The 20,243-nt window shown below is 41.4% G+C and overlaps 1 protein-coding gene across 1 annotated transcript in view; it reads left to right on the top strand.

Annotated features, from left to right (window-relative positions):
* LOC132703623 (uncharacterized) overlaps positions 1-20,243 on the top strand; it is a 209,267-nt gene that overhangs the window by 92,990 nt on the left and 96,034 nt on the right. Inside the window, exons 9-24 of the mRNA XM_060672989.1 lie at positions 462-715; positions 2,052-2,412; positions 2,471-2,839; positions 3,216-4,598; positions 4,661-4,954; positions 5,693-8,698; positions 9,283-9,436; positions 9,679-11,288; positions 11,465-12,308; positions 12,363-12,541; positions 13,660-14,583; positions 15,300-15,437; positions 17,863-18,648; positions 19,436-19,579; positions 19,636-19,707; positions 19,775-19,852. Coding sequence (XP_060528972.1) covers positions 462-715; positions 2,052-2,412; positions 2,471-2,839; positions 3,216-4,598; positions 4,661-4,954; positions 5,693-8,698; positions 9,283-9,436; positions 9,679-11,288; positions 11,465-12,308; positions 12,363-12,541; positions 13,660-14,583; positions 15,300-15,437; positions 17,863-18,648; positions 19,436-19,579; positions 19,636-19,707; positions 19,775-19,852 — 10,596 coding nt within the window. The remainder of the gene's footprint in view (positions 1-461; positions 716-2,051; positions 2,413-2,470; positions 2,840-3,215; positions 4,599-4,660; positions 4,955-5,692; positions 8,699-9,282; positions 9,437-9,678; positions 11,289-11,464; positions 12,309-12,362; positions 12,542-13,659; positions 14,584-15,299; positions 15,438-17,862; positions 18,649-19,435; positions 19,580-19,635; positions 19,708-19,774; positions 19,853-20,243) is intronic.

Here is a 20,243-nt window from a genome sequence, read left to right as displayed (position 1 = left end):
ATGTCCCAGCAATTTTTGCCTACTCTTAATTTCTAAACTGCCAGCATGAGAAACACATACTTGTACGCCTAACCAAGGAATGAAGTTTGACATATTGTTCGGAATGAGTACTATACAAGTTAGACTAAACGAGTTGATTATTTTTTATTTTCCAGCAAGTGTGCCTTCCACATAACCAAACCTCAGCCTATTATTTTCTTCTTACCGTACGTTTTAGTGAGCCTTGTTGTACTGTATACATTTTTTCTTAAAAGCCTATGTCGGTACTGCTATGCCGAGTGCATTTTTGCCTTGCCACGATTGAAAAATTGGTTTTACTTTCAGCTTGTGACTTTTAGGTATCTGTCTTTTGTTATGCGTCTTTACCTGTTCTGTTTCTTTCAGTCTGTAGTCTCCTTTCGGTATGCAGCTTTATTTTTAGTTGGCACGTTTTCACAAACGAGTTTATAAAATGTCCATAGATATAAATGAATGTGAACCAAATCCGTGCGGCAAAAAGGCCGTATGCAAAGATACCGTAGGCAGTTTTGTCTGCGTGTGCGAAGAAGATTTTACTGGGGATCCTATGAAAGGATGCTCAGACATAGACGAATGTACGACCTTAGATAAGCCTTGCGGTAATCACGCTATTTGTGAAAACGCTGTCCCGGGATACAATTGCGTCTGTCCTCAAGGGTACCAGGCGAGACCGAGTCCAGAAATCGCATGCGAACAAGTAAGTCCAATGGAAACGTGTCTGCAACGTGTTTCTTAATGCGCAGGTGCATCATTTAGATTTCCGCGAAAGTTTGGATTATGCAACAAAAAATCATGTTTCCATCACCTAAGGCACCCTGTGGTCAATGAATTCGATGCCAACAGAAAAGTGTTGCAAATTTTACAATAGAAAAAATAGCTAATTGATGGGGATTCCTATCTTTCTCTTGCTCATTTATATAAATGAATATATAAATTATATAAATGAATGAATGAATAATTGCTTTACCTGCCGAAATAATTCTTGCTATCTACATAATATTATTTGATGATCCAATAATACTTTCATCAAATATTTGTAAAAACTAAAATGTATAATATTATAATTTATTAAACAAATTCCGAGAACAGCTCATACAAATTGAAATTTTAAATATTTCAGTCTTTTCTAACCATATAAAAGATTTTGTTAGTATTAGTAAATAGTATTATATATTTATATATTATTTTCCAGGATTATTATTTAAAAAACTTAAAATACACACTTATTTACCTAAATATGCCCATTCAACCAATTAGATATATTTCTTGAAAATGGAAACATTTTTCAATATTTTCAAATTTTCAAATGATAATGATACTACAATTCCGATTTATTTTTGATTTCAAATAATGGGCATTGTCATACAAATTATAAAATCAAATTAAGGATTTTGCTTATTATATAACGCTGAGTTACTTGATTTTTTTGTAAAACATAATGAGAACATGTAATATGTAATAGATTTAATATGAAAACCTACCCAAAAAATAAACCTTCCAAAACTAGTCAGCATCACTTCTCAAAGTGACAAAAGAAGGATGAGGACAAGCATTGTTTCTTTTCTCTTAAACTTTCTTTGGTATGATATATACGTTATGCAATATGCAATACAAAAATTTACCATTTCAAAAATATTTTATTAATTAACACCATCATGAAATTATTCTACATACTCAAGCTTATCTTGAAGAATGATGAACGATTGATATGATTTCACAAAGTATCCGTTAATAAAAAATCGCCAGAAATAATCTAAAACAATCTCTTATTACACTTATTGCTCATTAGCATTAACGTTTATGAGAGAGACAACAATACCCCTTACTACCCGCCTCTCTCTAAATAAAATTCTTCTCACAAATTGGATACCGGCTGTATTTCAGTGCCTATTTCAGCATTCGAATTGACTGCTTGAAATACAGGGTGTGGGTGATACAGTCTTTTTTTATTGTATAATATAAAATCATGTTAATCTGAAAATTTTTATCTTTTCTGGGTTCTTAATGTTTCTTATCTAAAATATGGAATTTAGGTGGACGTCAACGTTCTATGTAAATCAAACTTTGATTGTACCAACAACGCCGAGTGCATCGAGAATCAATGTTTCTGTCAGAGCGGTTTTGTGGCAAAAGGATCAGTTTGTGTGGATATCGACGAATGTTTATCGTCCCCTTGCGGGCCGTACTCCGTGTGCAAGAACACGATCGGCAGCGTTCGATGCGAGTGCGAGCCTGGTTATATCGGTAGCCCACCGATTCTAGAATGCAAAGCACCATGCGATCACGTGAAATGTGGCAACCATGCTTACTGCAAACCAGATGGAGAAGAAGCGTACTGCATTTGCGAAGACGGTTGGACTTTCAACCCTAGCGATATCGCCGCTGGTTGTATCGGTAAATAGACCCCACTGTGGTAGTTTTTGAATTGCCGACTATCATTTTAATATTTCAGATATTGACGAATGCGACAAATCTAACGGTCCGAGCGGAAGATGTGGCACCAACGCACTGTGTACGAACTTGCCCGGTACTTTTGCCTGTCAGTGCCAACCAGGCTACATCGGTAATCCAAATAAGCAGTGCACGGACGTTGACGAATGTTCCACTCCGAATTCATGTGGAGTAGGCGCCGTTTGCATAAACTCTGCGGGCTCATACTCCTGCGAGTGCCCGGAAGGCACCATACCTGATCCCGACGCCAAAACTAAGTGCAACGAGATTGTCACGTGCAAATCCGATTCAGATTGTCCAGGAAACGCACTTTGCGATAACATGCGCAGATGCGTTTGTCCGGAACCCAATATTGGAAACGACTGCAGACGTAAGTATATTCGATTTAGCTAAATTTAGGGTGTTGATGATGACAAATTTTCGAATAGGTATATTCATTTCGATTTGACGTAAATCGTTTATTCTAAAATGCTTCCAAGGAAAGTAAACTCCTTTGACTGTGAATCTAGAAGAATTAAACTATTTCAATTTTTGGTGCTCTTGATGCATTATTTCTGTTTCATAGTTTGATATGTCAGCATATTTACAGTACACAATACAGATGAGCATTCAAAGGGATTACGAAAAAAATGTCAGTTGCATTAAGTTCAGTTTGTACCTCTACTTCATTACTAGGATTCGCTGTCCTCGTTTCAGCATCTAAACACTCTCGCGTTCAGAACGTAAGGAAAAAAATTATATTTCAGATCCCTGTGAAACGATTTCCTGCGCAAACAACGAGGAATGCATGCTGATCAATCACGAAGCCAAATGCATTTGTTCGCTTGGCTACACAGGCACGCAGTCTGGCTGCGTAGACATCGACGAATGTTCTGAAAACCCGTGCCAGGCCGGAGCAATTTGCGAAAACAAGCCCGGCTCGTTTTCATGTCAGTGTCCCGGAGGATCCACCGGCGATCCCTACAGAACTGGTTGCTTGAAAAAGAGCGAAACCGAAGGGTGTTCGAATGCGAATCCGTGTCCTGCAGGAGAGCAATGCATTTTGGATGACTTTACGCACGAGAGTGTGTGCATTTGTCTGCAGGGATACGTCAGAGACCACGAAACTGGGAAATGCCGGGACGCGGACGAATGTACCGAATTGAGGGACAAAGCTGCCTGCGGCTTAAACGCCGTTTGCAAGAACCTACCGGGCAGCTACGATTGTCAATGCCCTCAAGGTTTTAATGGCAATCCCTTCCAGGAATGTATCGAATGCGACAGTGTGGAATGCCGGTGTCAACCCCCCTATGAACTAAAAGATGGACATTGCGTACTAGCCGGTTGTGGACCCAACGGCGAGTGCCCTAACGGGGCCGAATGTATCACTATCACCGGTGGGGTTAGTTACTGTGCTTGTCCTAAAGGGTACAAAACGTCTTCGGACGGTTCGTGTGCCGACATAGACGAATGCATAGAACAGCAACAGATTTGCGGTTACGGCGCCGAATGCGTCAATCAAAATGGCTCGTACGAATGTCATTGCCCCCACGGGTACAGCGGCGACCCCTACAATGGCTTGTGTTCTCCCGCTCAGAAGAAATGTATCAGCGACAAGGAATGTCCGGCGAATGAGAAGTGCGTGCAACCGGGAGAGTGCGTCTGTCCGCCACCATACTTTGTAGACTTGGAAGATCAGAATAGGTGTAAGAGTCCTTGCGAGCGGTACCCCTGCGGTATAAATGCCGACTGTATACCCAGCGATCCTCCGAAATGCGTTTGCGCACAAGGATACGAAGGCGACCCACTGCAAGGGTGCATCGACATCGACGAGTGCGCAGCAGCACCGTGCGCATACGGCGCGCATTGCTTGAATCTGTTGAATGGTTACAAATGCGTCTGTCCGAAAGGGATGACCGGCGATGCGTATAAAGGGGGGTGCATTGTAGAGACGCCCGGAACAGGTAAAACCGAATGTCAATCCAATAAAGATTGCGTCTCCGTTTTGAGCTGCCAAGACGGTAGCTGCATAAATCCTTGTCATGCCGTGTCATGCGGAACTCATTCGAAATGCAGATCCGAAAATCATAATGCAGTGTGCGAGTGCGAAGTTGGATTTGCTGCGAACACAAATGGAAAGTGTGTATCCCGTAAGTTTATCGTATTTATTGATTGCAAAATGAACGGTTCAATAAATGTTGTATTGTTTCAGTATGCGAGAGATTTGATTGTGCTAGCGGTGCTCAGTGCATCGTAACTGAGGGCGGACCGACTTGCAGATGTCTAGAAGGATTTCTGGGAAATCCTTTTCCCGGTGGACAGTGTGTAACGGATCTGTGTTCCACCAGCAGTCTGTGTCAAGAACCAAAGGTGTGCATAAACGGTCGTTGCAAGGAGAGATGCGAGGGTGTCACTTGCGGAATAGGTGCCCACTGCAATAAGAATACTAACAGATGCATATGCGACCGAAATCTTATTGGAAATCCTGATATCGTCTGCATGCCCCGTAAGTAATCATTTTAAGGTCACGCCGCAAACTTTAACGAATGTGTAATAGTTTATATTGCTTTCATTGACTGAGTTTTTTTTAATATATTTCATAAAAAATTGTTGAACAATACATTTATATTATTTTGTTATCATTCATTATGCGAGACATGCTATATTTTTTAAATTTGGTGCATAATTGCCGTTTTGTTGATGATATTTGACAAAAAATTTTAAGAAATAATTGAAAAAAAAATTAAGAGGCTGTACATATTTACATATTTTAAAGTACTTTGATCGTTTTCTTAACTTTTCAAAACATTTTAAACGTTAGTATGAAATATTTACTCACCTCATTATCGCCTTCTTCAAAATTAAAAGATTTTACACAAAAAGATGACTTTCCATGTATGTATCCTGGACCAATAATTTTTATTTTTAAGTTAGTATCTGATATTTATAACCTAAAGATATTGTATAATATATATATCTTAATGTACTTTTTATATTGTTTATTTGTTGGCGGATTTACCTTTCCGTGTTCTGTTTAGAGCTCTTAAGAGTTGTAAATATAATTAACTTGTACTGTATAACTATGAAACGTCGACCATATAAGAATCTGATTTTTCGTATAATACAGATTTTATTTTAAAAGATGATCCATGCAAGAGGTTCATTGCGAAGCAACGTCGTTTCATATAGATTATTATCTCATTAGGTACGTCGAGATCAGTAAAAAATAATTTCTCTCTTACAGCCATAACCGGACCCGTATGCGAGCCTAAGTGTGGAAAAAATTCTCACTGCGAATATGGTCTGATAAATCAATGCGTCTGCAATGCTGGCCACACAGGGAATCCTTACGAACTGTGCGAAGTGGTGAAAAAGAAGAAATGCAGTTCCGCTTCGTGCGGTACAAACGCCGAGTGCTCGGAGACTAACACCGGAATCGAATGCTACTGCAAACACGGTTTCACCGGCAACGCTTTCATCGAATGCAAAGACATCGACGAATGCAACGGCAACGTGTGCGGAAACGACGCCGCTTGCATAAACACGATCGGAAGCTACGATTGCAGATGCAAAGAGGGCTACGCGGGTAACCCGTTCGTATTCTGTTCGCAATTGCAAAGCGGAATATGCAAAACTCCCGAAAATTGTCGCTGCAATGATTTCAATTTGTGTCCGTCCGGTTTCACGTGCGAACGTGAACGTTGCAAGAACCTATGCGAGAACGTCAAGTGCGGACCGAAAGCGTTGTGCGATAAGGGTCAATGCCAGTGTCCCTCGGGATACGTGGGCGACGCGACCGACCTCCGCGGCGGTTGCAAAATTCCCAACGAATGCAACAGCGATGCCGATTGCCACGAAACTGAAATTTGTTTCCAACAGAGCAAAGGTTCCAGGAAATGTTTGGATGCATGCAGCAAAGGTCAGTGCGGTCCCAATGCGTTGTGCGTTGCCGAAGGACATAGAATATCCTGCATTTGCGCTGCTGGATTTTCCGGAAACCCTACCGATTTCACTACCGGTTGTCAAGTCGAAGAGAGGACCAACACGAGACGGTGCGATCGCGACGGCGATTGCGAGTTCGGTCACATTTGTTCAATAGGCGACAAAGGACTCCAAGAGTGCCGAAACGCCTGCGAGGTCGTCGCCTGCGGCGTCTACGAAATCTGCAAGATCGATTTCGGTGGACATCCGACGTGTGCATGTAAAGACGAGTATATTTGGAATCCTGTGACGTCTGCTTGCGAAAAACCAACCCTGCCGGACTGTAAAAGTGACACCGATTGCGATGCGGTAGCTGCCTGTCAGCCGGATGCCCTCGGTGTTCGGAAGTGCACCCTCGTGTGCTCCCATTTCACGTGCCCTAACAATTCCGCGTGCGTTGCCGAGGCTCACCGAGGACAGTGCCAGTGTTACACCGGTTATACCGGCAATCCGAGCGATAGGAACGGTTGTCGACCGGTGACGAAGGATTCGTGCTCTTCAAATTCAGAATGCGCTGAAGATGAGACCTGTGAGAACGAGCCCAAGGAGAACATCAGGAAGTGCATAGCGGCTTGCGGGATTCTTACGTGCGGTCCTAACGCTTTGTGCGTCGTTAACAATCACGTTCCTCAGTGTCAATGTCCAAGCGGGTCCTATATCGGAGACCCGAATGACCCCAACACAGGTTGCACGGCAGTGCCCTGCGTATATAACGCGGATTGTCTGCCATCGCAATTATGTAACCGAATGACTCACACTTGTCATGACGTGTGCGACGACGAGTCGTGCGGAACTAACGCGGTATGTATCGGAATAGACCATAAATCAAAGTGTCAATGTCCCGTCGGGTACGCCCCAAATCCCATCGCCGACGTAGAGTGCGTCCCGACAAACGCCTGCAGGAACAATTCCTGCCATAAAACGGCCATATGCGAATCAATTTCCGGTGGATTCAAGTGTAAATGCCCGGCGGACAGGATCGGTGACCCGTACAAGAAAGGGTGCACTAGAATCAATGTCTGTGCCCGCGATACCGACTGCTCGGATGAATCGAAATGTCATCAGGGTACGTGCATTAACCCATGTCAGAACAAAACATGTGGCTCCAGCTCCATTTGCCGCGTAATAGACAGACAGGCCGTGTGTAGTTGTCCCTCTGGCTTTAGCGTTTCGGAAAATGGAATCCAGGAAGGATGTTTGAGGAGCATCGTCGCCTGCATATCGGATAAGGACTGTTTCGGTGAAGTTTGCGATCAAGGACAATGCAGACCAGTCTGTCGCAATAATGACGACTGCTCGTACGGCGAAAGATGCCTAGATAACAAGTGCGTGGCACCTTGTACGGATCATAGTCAATGCCTCGGAAGTCAAGCGTGTGCTAGCGGAGTTTGCACGATCGGATGCAGAAGTGATAGAAATTGCGAATCTGATGAGGCTTGCATTAATAATACATGCCAAGATCCGTGTAAAAGTGGAGCCTGTGGTCCAAATGCCGTCTGCCAATGCGAAGATCACAAAACCGTGTGCGAGTGCCCCAGCGGTTTCGGTGGAAATCCGACACCCCAGCAAGGGTGTATCCGAATACCGGCGTTGTGCAAAAGCGACAAAGATTGTCGTCGCGATCAATCGTGTAACGATGGACAGTGCACATTGGCATGTGAAAATAATAAAGATTGCGCGATCGGCGAACGTTGCACCGCTAACGGTTGTCTGAAAGTGTGTTTCGGCGATAGCAACTGTTTGCCGGGAGAAATATGTATAGAGGAGATCTGCCGACCTGGCTGTGCCACAAATTCTGACTGCAATGCTTCCCAAGTATGTCTAAATGGAAAATGCAAGTGTCGCATCGGGTATATAGGAACGCCTGACGGTTGTTTAGATATAGATGAGTGCGAAGCGAATCCTTGTCATCCCAGCGCGGTGTGTCAAAACAAAGTGGGTTCTTATGCATGTTTATGTCCCGAAGGCATGGTCGGCGATCCTACCGCGGATCCTGGCTGTTCTTTGTCTGGCCAATGTAGGCGGGACCGGGATTGTCACGAGGATCTAGTTTGCAAACGAAACAAGTGCCAGAACCCCTGCGAAACAACCAAATGCGGAACGCACGCGTTGTGCTCGGTAACTAACCACAAGCTTTCTTGTGCGTGTCCGCCTGGTCACCTGGGTAACCCATACGACAAGAACCTGGGTTGCTTCCGAGTTGAGTGTACCGAAGACGACGATTGTCCATCCAATCGCTTTTGCAACGCCCATTCTAACAAATGTCTAGGTAAATTAAATTCATAACAACTAAATTTTCATTATTTTTCGCTCAAGTTTCACCATAACGAACGAAAGTTGTGACAAATCTTGAGTGATTTGTCATTAAGAATTTGCTTTTTCGTATGGCTATTAGACAATACAGGGGCCGTAAAATAGATGCGGCTAAGACGGATGACATTTTAATGCAATTAGGAATGATTTTCGCGAATGTTCCTTAATTTCACACACTAATAACCTGCACTTTGCCCCAATTTCTTTCTAAACACAGACAAAAACCGGGGTTCTTTTTGAAAATGTAAAGGGTAATTTGGGTCCATCTGGACGAAAGATGTGTTATTGGTTGAAAGCGACTTTTGACTTCACATATCTAGTAGCTAAATAGTATATACAAATAAATAATAATTAAATAAATTAAACAAAAAATAAAATACAAAAATTAATTGGTAATTAGACACTGTATAATGATTTCTTTGTGGTCCTAAATGCAGAAGGTAAAACACTTTTAATTAACTTATATTAATAATGTAACCATGATTTGTCGTTGATTTAGCTGTGCAATAAGTTTAATCTATATTCAATCATTTTTGTTAGATCCGTGCGGATTCGTTGATTGTGGAAAGGGGTCATGTATCGCGAAAAGTCACCTTGCCACATGCTCCTGCCTCGTTGGCTATCAATTAATAGACGACAAATGTTTAGATGTGGACGAATGTTTTGAAACCAATCCTTGCCACAGTTCTGCGACGTAAGTATTTTTGAGTGTAATACATAATCGTTATCGGTGTTACTTTTGCTTTCTGCCATATTTTATATTGGTGTAATTATTCAAAGTGTTACCGAATATTTACCTAGCTTGAAGTTGTTTAGCCTTTTCCCGACTTCATTTTTTTATTTCCACAATACTATAAACCTGGGTTCTTGATATCTTCATTTTTATTTCCATGCACCACGCAACAAGCACTATTTTAGTTTACTAATTTATTCTAGTTGTATCAATACCGACGGTGGCTTCACTTGCATATGCGAGAAAGGTTTGGTCGGAGATCCTGTTACTGGCGGATGCAGGAGTCCTGGCGATTGTCTAGTAGACTCCGACTGCCCTTCGTCGGCCTACTGCGCCAACTTCGTGTGCAAAAACCCTTGTTCTATCGGAAATGCGTGCGGCATCAACGCAGAATGCGTACCCGACTCACACAAAGCAATATGCCGCTGTCCACCCAAGACTAAAGAAGATTCCGACGGCAACTGTTTACCTGTCGAATGCGCAGACAGTAACGACTGCGTTCTCGACAAAAGCTGCGTCGATTCTTCGTGCGTTAACCCGTGCGATCTACCTAACGTGTGTGGCGACAATGCGGAGTGCACGCCAGCGAATCATTTACCGATTTGTTCTTGCAAGGCCGGCCATACGGGAGATCCACATCTGGGTTGTCTTTCGGTTCAATATTGTGCCAGCGATCAACAATGCGCGTCCGGCTTGAAATGCTACAACGGCATATGCACTTCCATATGTTCCAGTTCGAGGGATTGTATTACGGACCAACTTTGCATCCAAAGCATCTGTCAGCCGATCTGCAAGTCTAATTCATCGTGTCCCGAATTCCAGTTCTGCCGCGACAACATATGCGTACAGGAGATACGGTGCAAAACGAACAACGACTGCGACTACCCTGAGAAATGTGTATCAAACCCGCTAGGTCAATCGGAATGCGTTGACGCTTGCGAAAGCGTACTGTGCGGAAGAAATGCCGAATGTAGTTCGAAGAACCACAAAGCTGTATGCGCCTGCAAGTCGGGTTACAAAGGCAATCCGAACAATGACAAAGTCGGCTGTCAAAAAGTCGAGTGTGAAACGAGCGAGGATTGCTCGGCAGACAAACTATGTGATCAGTATATGTGCAAAATTGCTTGCCTCGTGGACAACCCGTGCGGAAAGAACGCGTTGTGTTCGGCGGAACGTCACGAACAAATTTGCTACTGTCAGCCAGGATACAGTGGTGATCCTTACGCAGGTTGCCAACTCGTCAACTTCTGCGCGGATAACCCATGCGGTTCCAGAGCCCTATGCTCCAACACTCAAGGATCGTTCAAGTGCTATTGTCCGAACGAACTAGTAGGCGATCCTTATAAGGAAGGTTGCAGAGTTGCAGTGGAGTGTACGACAGACGGTGACTGTCCCACATCGGCGGTCTGCAACAAAACAATTAACAAATGTAAAGACGTCTGCGAGAATACCAGATGTGGCTCGAACGCAGACTGCATTGCGGTCAAGCACGAAGGACACTGCAGCTGCCGAACGGGATTCCAAGGTGACCCGAATGATCTGAGCATTGGATGTAGGCCGAAACTTGTCAACTGTAAGACGACAGCAGATTGTCCGGCCAACACTTACTGTTACGGCGACGCGTGCAATGCACCGTGCCAGAGCAGCGATGAATGTCGATCATTTGAGCAATGCTTGGAAGGCCAATGCTTAGATCCTTGCAAACTGCGCAACTCTTGCGGTATGAATGCACGTTGCAGCGTCGCCGAGCACAAGAAATTTTGCAGCTGTCCCGAAGGATTTACGGGAAACCACGACGTCGAATGTATACGACGTAAGTTTAATAATTTTATTAATTTACCAAAATAAATTTGCATACAAACTTCTCTCCGGCTACTACAAGATTGTAGTGCTCATCCTGCCTGTTCTGGTCATGCCTAACTTGCATCAATCAATTGTTGCATCATACCAGCACTTGAGCTCTAAATTTATTATCCTTCTTGTTTTCAGTGCCTATCTCGTGCTCTTCAACTAAAGACTGCTCGGCAAACTCCACCTGCAAAGACAACATGTGCACCCTCGGCTGCCAATCGGATCAGAATTGTGCTTTGAACGAGAAATGCCTAAAAGGAGAGTGTAAGCTCACCTGCCGCGTAGACAACGATTGTTTCCTCGGCCACATCTGCGTCAAAAATATGTGCGTCTGCGGGTGCCATACGGACGACGATTGCAGCATCGCAGAGTCGTGCAGGAATAACAAATGTACGAACCCCTGCAAAGAAAATCCGTGCGGCGCTAACGCGCTGTGTTCCGTATCCGATCACAGAGCTTTGTGTTCTTGCGGAATCGGCTTAGTACCCAACCCTTCACCCAACATTGCTTGCGTTCGAGCACCTCCTGAGCCTTGTACGCAGAACAGAGACTGTTCCGAAGGCAACACATGCAGGGATAAATACTGCAGAAATACTTGTTCTTCCGGTTCTGATTGTTTTAACAATGAACGATGCGACAATGGAGTTTGCAAACCAATATGCAGAAAGGACGACGATTGCCGTAGTGGCGAAATATGCGACGGTATATCCTGCGCAGCTGGTTGCAGATCTGATTCACACTGCAGCGCAGAAAGGTCTTGTGTTAACAACAAATGTATCGACGTTTGTGCGTCACCCACGGCCTGCGGAATAAACGCAAGGTGCTCCGTGGTCGACCATAGAAGGGTCTGCGTGTGTCCCGCACCTTTGGAAGGTGATCCGGTAGAAATTTGTCGATACCCGCTCAGAGCGTGTTTGATAAAAGGAGATTGTCCAGTAGACCAAAAATGCAAAGACCGATTCTGTCACAGGACGTGCAAGACGTGAGTATTCCTTCGTGAATCGTTTAGGGCTATTACAAAAAGATTGTGTTGCAGGGATGACAATTGTTTGGCAAGCGAAAAGTGTGCTCGAGGTTTTTGCCAGTCGGTTTGCAACGCTGACTTTGAATGTGGCACAGCGAATCAAATTTGCGAGAATCGGCTATGCGTTTTTGGCTGCCGAAACGATTCAGTCTGTCCGGAGGATGTAGCGTGCGTTAACAAAAAATGTCAGAGTAAGTGTACGAAGGCTAATTTTATAGTTGTTACATAACTCCATTTCTCTTGCTATAGAATTAGGCTTTAAAAATTTTTTTTTTCTAAATTTTCTTCCAACTACGTCCCTCTTCTTATTGTTAGTAATTATATTACACCTACGTACTGCGTAGGTGTATTTATTATTACTATTACTTATTTCTTCACTTTAATAGCATAACAACATTTTAATAGCTTGTACATGTTTCAAATTATTTCCTCCATACACATGGCCTTTTGGAGACCTATACTGTAATAGTTCAGAAGCGCTTCCTCTTAGTTCATATAATCTCATGTTTTTTAACGAATTCGTCACTTTTCCTACTCTTTCCTGTGACATTAATCAGATATAATTATAAATATTGTTCTGTATTTTTCATTCATTCTTAAAGTTTTTTATCTCTCCAAACTGATGGTTTATGTTTCTACATTTTCTATTTTTTTTCAATAATTGCAGTTTTCTTAACCTCTTCAAATAATTTTAGATACATGTGGTGGTTGACGGTTTGTTTTATCACTAAGGCATTTTTACATTTTTAAATGCTTGGTTGCAGATAATTCAGTATAGGTAGATATTGTGTTTTTTGTTGTTCTTGTTCTTGTTGTTTTTGATGCAACAAAGCTAAACTCATTAAATCCTAGTGTGGAGGTGGTTGGTATTAAAAATATGTGGGAGAAATAATTAACATTTTTCAATGTGTTTTTCATTTGTCAAAGTTTACCATTAACTACTATTTTACTGGTACTACTGTTTGAATCTTGTTGTTAATTTTGCTGACCTACATATATAGCGCTTTACTTCTTTTGTTACTGTCACAATCTAAGTAACGATATTACCAACCGACTTCTCGACATCCTTTATAAAAGAATATTTGTCGACTTTTTAATACTAAATAATCAAATCAGATTGATTGATTGGCTAATTGATCGGCTCTCCTTAAACACATACCTTTGCACATCGATAATGCGACTAATATGTCTAATGTCAATTTCATGCCCATAAATTCCTCCCCTTCATTTCTGGTCTTTGCTCTATTTTGTTACTTTCTCTTCGACTTGATTGGTGATTAATTACTTCAACAAGAATATCTGCTTCCAGACCCCTGCGATATAGAGGCAACAATATGCGGCAAATGCGCCAAATGCGCCGTCCAGAAGCATCTAGTACAATGCAGCTGTCCCGTTAACTACATCGGAGATCCTTTGGTCTCGTGTGCACAGCCGCTTACAAAGTGCCACGATAATTGCAATTGCGATGAGTCCGGATATTGTGCGAAGCTATGTGAATCCACCGACGAATGCTCGTGTGGAGAAACTTGCCTAAACGGACAATGTCGAACTATGTGCTCGGCTGAGCAGGGCTGTGTTCAAGGACAAATATGCGTGAGAGCCGCGTGCATTCCCGGGTGTAAATCCGACAACGATTGCGGCAATTCCGAAATATGCCGGGATAATAAATGCGTCAACCCTTGCAAACTGCCAAACGTATGCGGGAAGAACGCGTTGTGTAAAGTCACCGAACATCGGAAATTGTGTCTCTGTCCGGATGGATTCCAAGGCAATCCGAGCAAGTTGTGCACCCCGTACGAGTGTAACGTCGACGAAGACTGCGACATCAACAAGAAATGCGGCTCGGACCGCGTGTGTAGGAACCCTTGCCTCGAACAGGGATCGTGTGGGACCAATGCCCAGTGCAAAATCATCGACAGGAAGCCTCACTGCTCGTGTCCACTTGGCTACATAGGGAATGCGGAAGTCGAATGCAAGCAAGGGGGCTCTAAAGAATGTCTCAAAAATCCGTGCGGTCAAAATGCAAAATGCCAAGATTTGAACGACGGATACGAATGCAAATGCCCTTCAAATTGCATCGGGGACCCTTATAGAAAATGCGACTGCGATGCTCAAACTGTAAAATTGTGTAAGAACGTTCTGTGCGGCGTCGGAGCTCTATGTAAAGTAGTCAAAGGAAAGGCTCAGTGCGCATGTCCTTTAAATAAACCGGCCGGAGATCCAACCATTGAATGTAAGTTTAAAGAGATCTTTTGATCTATATGAAATTGTTGAGCTTGGAAGTTTTAGTCATCCAAAATGCATAATGATACAATAGGGGATAGTAATATTATTCTCATTATTAAGTTTTAGATATAAATCGTAATATGTTCCTTGAACATTTACATCGTCAATTTAGATTTTGTGTTTAATCCTAAATTAATTTAGTGATTACTCATTCTTATTCAATTTACGGTCACTAAATATTAAATCAAGACAAGTTAAAAAGAAATTTTTTCAATAAAAATTAATAGAACTGAGGACGACTAAAATTCTCATTATCTCGATTATTATTTTTGACTGCTTTCATTAATTTTCGTTTCATTCAAAACTCGGTATCTATCACAAATCTACCTGGTGTAATTAGAAATTGGTAGAATGACATTATCATCGATAATTTAAGATTTATTGTCTAATTACTGCCAAACGCTTATTCGATATATTTGGTCATACATACCAAGTCCCAACAAATTAAATTAGAAATAAGCAGTTAATAATAAAAAAGTTGTAAAGCTTCTTAAAAATTCTTTGTCGCTTTTCCTTAATTTCCGTTAATTTCGGAAATACAAATACAAGAAATATGAGAAACATTAGTAAACACCTTTTCTACTATGACTTTAATTTACTGCAAAATTTTAATACTAAGAGCCTCGTACAAAAGTGAATTTAAAATTATTTTCGCCATTTAAGGTTCCCTAGAACGAAGCGTGGTGGACTGCAGAACCGAAGGGTGCGGTAAGAACGCCGAGTGCATTCGCGAACAGGCATTCTTTGTGTGCCGTTGCAGGCCGGGATACTCAGGCCAGCCCGACAAAGAATGCCGCCGAGGTAAGAATGTCTTGATCGAAACCTCTAACCGATTTATTTTCTGTTATATATAAAAAAAATGTATGCAGTACACATAGGCTTGCTCGGCTAATGCAGTAAATTGCATTACGATACCTACTTTCGAACCACTTGTATAAAATAAAAATTGAACGCACCTTATTATTTGAAATAGTTGTCTGTACCGTTGGAAAACGTAGCGCGTGTCCGTTTTTAGAGATTGCAATTGGTTTCGGTACAAACTAGTTTTGCCACAGTAAGTGTAAATATGTTTTGCAGAACGTAAAGGGCACAGAAATGTGGAATGTACACTTTTTTGGGTTCCAATCTGCCTATCTCGCAATTCTCTGAAGTACTCACGCCTTTTTTTAGCAGTCCACATTCCACAACAAAATCATATCGATCGTGCATGGAATCATACAACGTTCATTAATATTTTAACGATTCGAGATTATCTACAGTTTTCGTACTCCCCAGATATCCACGTTTCGTAACCATAGATTCGTATTCCGTTTAAATATTAAGTGCAAGCCAAAGAACGGCTTCGAATATCCTTTTTAGCGACATGAAACTGTCATTTTTCTACAAATACTCAAGAATTTTGCGGATATTTACAACCGATTGTTAAAATAACTACGCTATATACCTGCGACTTTCTTTTCTTCCTCGGTGTCCCGGTTTTATAAAACAAAATATTGTTTTATCTCAAACGCGTGCAGACGAATAGAAGTTCCGAGAAACTCTCAGTCACCATATATAGAATTGTTCAGGTGAATTCTAAACAATATTTTGTCTCAGACTCGCTCTTTTGTTCCACTTTTTCCAGTTGTGAAAAAAAAACAAAAGTTACTTATCTAGCAACAGTATGACTGATATTCTAGTTTTTTTCCATGAATTCTTCAACAGAACCTTAAACCTACTGATATAACCACAAGCCACAAGAGTGCAATATATATATATATATATATATATATATATATATATATATATATATATATATATATATATATATATATATATATATATATATATATATATATATATATATATATATATATATATATATATATATATATATATATATATATATATATATATATATATATATATATAAATATCAGTTTCACAATAAAGGAAATAATTATTCTACGACTTTGACAATTTTGAAACATTCATAAAATGCCTAAAAACCCAAAGGACTCAACTCCGTTCTCCTGGAAATTTTGAATTAACAATGAAATGAAATTAAAGTGGTTCCCGTTAATTTATTCACAAAAATAAAACAGCCTAAATTCATGAATGACGTTAGTAAATACTTTGGCGCATGTGTATGCATAAATGTGGAAATGGAAAGCGCATTCATGTGCGTGTAGAATATAATTTTGAATATAATCTGTGATTGATTTTTGACAATAGAGATTTATTTATATTTATTATTTACACTTAAACATAATTTTAATTGAAAGTCTGCGAAGTACCAATTTATTAATGGAGTTTCAATCATGAAAAAGTAACCGTTATTAATGTGAAAAATCAGATCAAATTTTTGCGGCTTATCTTTGAACTAGTTCTTTCGGTTAATTTTCTCATAATAAAGGAGAAACAAACTCATGATTCAAGCACTCCTACAAATTAAGGTCTCAAAAATTATTATTATTAAAACATTACATCCGTTTCGCCTACATGGGAATTATCAGAGGACGTCAACTCAAAGGCACACGAACACAAATTGATTGTTGACGTTTTTGTATATCTGATAATACTCGTGTGGATGACAACGTTTTAAGGACAAGGTAACGTTTTAAGGATAATCTTTATTGAGGTCTTGACTTTGGGATGTGTGTGAATCGTTAGTTTGTTAAGACCAAGTCTCTTCGAGTTTGGATCATTTCCTTTATTTTATAAATGTGCAAGATATATATACTAGCCCCTGGATTATCATGATCTGATCAGAAAACAGATGTAGTTTCTATAGCTCCAACTTCAGCAATGAAATGATTGCAAACGGATACAACCCCGAACCACGCTCTATAAGAAAACACGTCACGATGGACATACTCCAACCTCGAAAACTGTAGATAATCCTTTGACAGGTGTTTCACGCCGATGGGCGTGTAGAACGGAGCCCGCTGCGGGTCTGATATACGATGAGTCAGATTGGGAACTATGAAAGGAGCATTCTCACATTGATAATGTACATTAGCATTCATTTCCAGTAAATCTCGCTATAAGTATTTCGTTATATATATATACACGCTTGTAAATACTTGCCGCTTGTCAGTCGTGTTGAGATGGCCTCTTTCATTTCTCTCATCCTCTGACTATCTTGGTCACACCCGCATGCGATGTGTTTTTATTCAAAAATGTTAACTTCCTTTTCGCCGTTCTTAAAAAAGCTTTCTTTTCTTTTTGTCCCATGTTCCCGTAGCTGCCGAATGTAACAATGACCTAGACTGCTCCGACCAGAAAGCTTGCATCAACTTCCAATGCGTTAATCCCTGCTCTCTAAGAGGAGCGTGTGGCCTGAACGCCGTGTGCAAAACTATTAGTCACAGGCCTCGGTGCACTTGTCCCGAGTGCCATACTGGCTCCGCGAACGTAGGGTGCCAACCCGATCCAAAATGTTTGGCAACACAAGGTAGACCGGCAATAAAATACCACTGCACGAGAAATGGCGATTGCAACGCCACATTGGCTTGTAACGCAGCCACCGGTCAGTGCTACGACCCCTGCGAACATCAACGCAGCAAATGCCAAGACGGCAAAAAATGTGAGGTCCATTATCACAAGGCGACGTGCGTGTGTAAAAACGGATTTACTGTTAATATACGGGGGGAGATTGCGTGTGCCCCTGATCAAGCCGAGTGCGATACCGACGATCAGTGTCCATCGAACACGGCCTGCATTGACAGGGCTTGCCAAAACCCTTGCACCGCCAGCATACAACCGCCTTGTCCCGCAGAAAAGGGGTGCGACGTTTCGAACCATAAACCGGTATGCATATGTTTGAAGAACTGCATCCCGTCCCTTTCGATATGTCTGAGGGACAACGGCTGTCCTGTAGACCAGGCATGCAGGGCGTTCAGATGCGAAAACCCTTGCGAGACGGCAAACTGCCCCGCGGACTCTCCATGTCGGGTCGAAGACCATAAACCTATATGCGAATATTGTCCGCCAGGATTTAAATCAGATTCCCGACGCGGCTGCTTCAAAGGTAAAAAATAACACCTGGTGGAGAGATTTTTTGGTACGAAATCGGGCTACGCTCTGCAGTAATAGCCAACTTTTTCTCTGCTACCGACGTATATTTCCTCTGTCCGAACATCTACTTGAAATCACCAAATCGACCAGCTTTCTATAAATCTGTCCTTATTCTATACGCCTACGCTTCCATATTATTGTATTTTGTTATGTGTACTGCGAGGGGATTGTGCGCCTGTGTTTGCTCCTTCTTTATTTTCTACTATTAACATTTGATCGCTCTGGCTTCATTTCATCTGATTTTTTTACGTAACGCATTTTTCGGTGAAACTTATGTGCTGTGCCGCGCAACAAACGACTAAAAAATATAGCAACGTTTTCGCTTCCACGTAGCCACGAGGTAGGTCGACGCTGCTACGTCAGTTTGACTTATGTGATAATGAAGATTCTGAAAATACTTCGCAACGAAAAATAATTGATGTGAACTTTCGAAATAAGTATATTTTACTACATAATTTTCAACTAGTAGCTTTTCAAATGGCGAACGACACTAAAAATGAACGGAACTCTTAATGGTACGTATTTGAGTGCGCATAAACGCCACCTAATTAATTCAAACCGAAATAATGAACTGGATTTACCCTTTTGTAAATACTGTATATACTCCTAACGCTTGGGGATTTAGATTAGTAAATGCTTATACTTCCAGGCCGTAGCCGTAGTGTATCGCTTGATATGTAGACTGTTGGCGGATGTCCTGCATCGTTTGCCGCTATTACAGAAAACGGATTTTTTTTTAGACGTTCACTGTAAATCTCACCTCGATTGCCCAACTCAGCAGTCTTGTATAAATAGGTTATGTCAAAATCCTTGTTCGATCTCCAATCCGTGCACCAAATCTCAAGATTGTCAAGTTCAGGACCACCAACCGGTTTGCGTTAAAGGTAACCGCCTTTTTCACGGTTATAAAAAAGTATGCTTATTAAACCAAACTTTTCAGTTTGCCAATGTCAAAAAGATAGCGATTGCGCGCAGTCTCATTTCAAATGTGATGGATGTAATTGCATAATAGGTAAAAATATATTGATATAGATATTATTTGAAATAACAAGTTTTTAAGCTGTGATTCCTATTTTCAGAAGAGCCGAGAATACCGCAATGTTCACACTGTCCACCTGGTGTCGCTTGCGATCCATTAACCGGCGCTTGTCTAAAAGGTAAGAATGCGACTTGCACTACGATTTATTACACTACATATTGTTTCTCTGAGAAAGGAATATTAGATATATTCAAGCACAGAGAAACAAATCGCCACTATATAAGTGTTGCTGTTTTTGCATTTCCCCTCACCACCCAGTCCGTTCCCATCCTTCAGTGAATGTTAATCGACAAAAAGCCATAAAGACTGGCCGAAATATCATCGCTCTTTGTGGAATTCTTAGCAGACCAGCAAGACATCAGTGCATCGACATTTGTACGTAGTATGCAAACATCTAACTGTACATTCTTTCTAACTCCTTCCTGTAAATTTTTGAAAATAGCAACACCTTCCGATTATTGTGTTTCATAGGCGTTATAGCAGGCAATCATCAAACAGGACTGAACTTT

This window comes from Cylas formicarius, unplaced genomic scaffold, assembly GCF_029955315.1.
Source record: "Cylas formicarius isolate icCylForm1 unplaced genomic scaffold, icCylForm1.1 PGA_scaffold_6__28_contigs__length_40554024, whole genome shotgun sequence".
Classification (NCBI taxonomy): domain Eukaryota; kingdom Metazoa; phylum Arthropoda; class Insecta; order Coleoptera; family Brentidae; genus Cylas; species Cylas formicarius.
The sequence above is the reverse complement of the archived record's forward strand: the minus strand, read 5'-3'. Positions and strand labels throughout refer to the sequence as shown.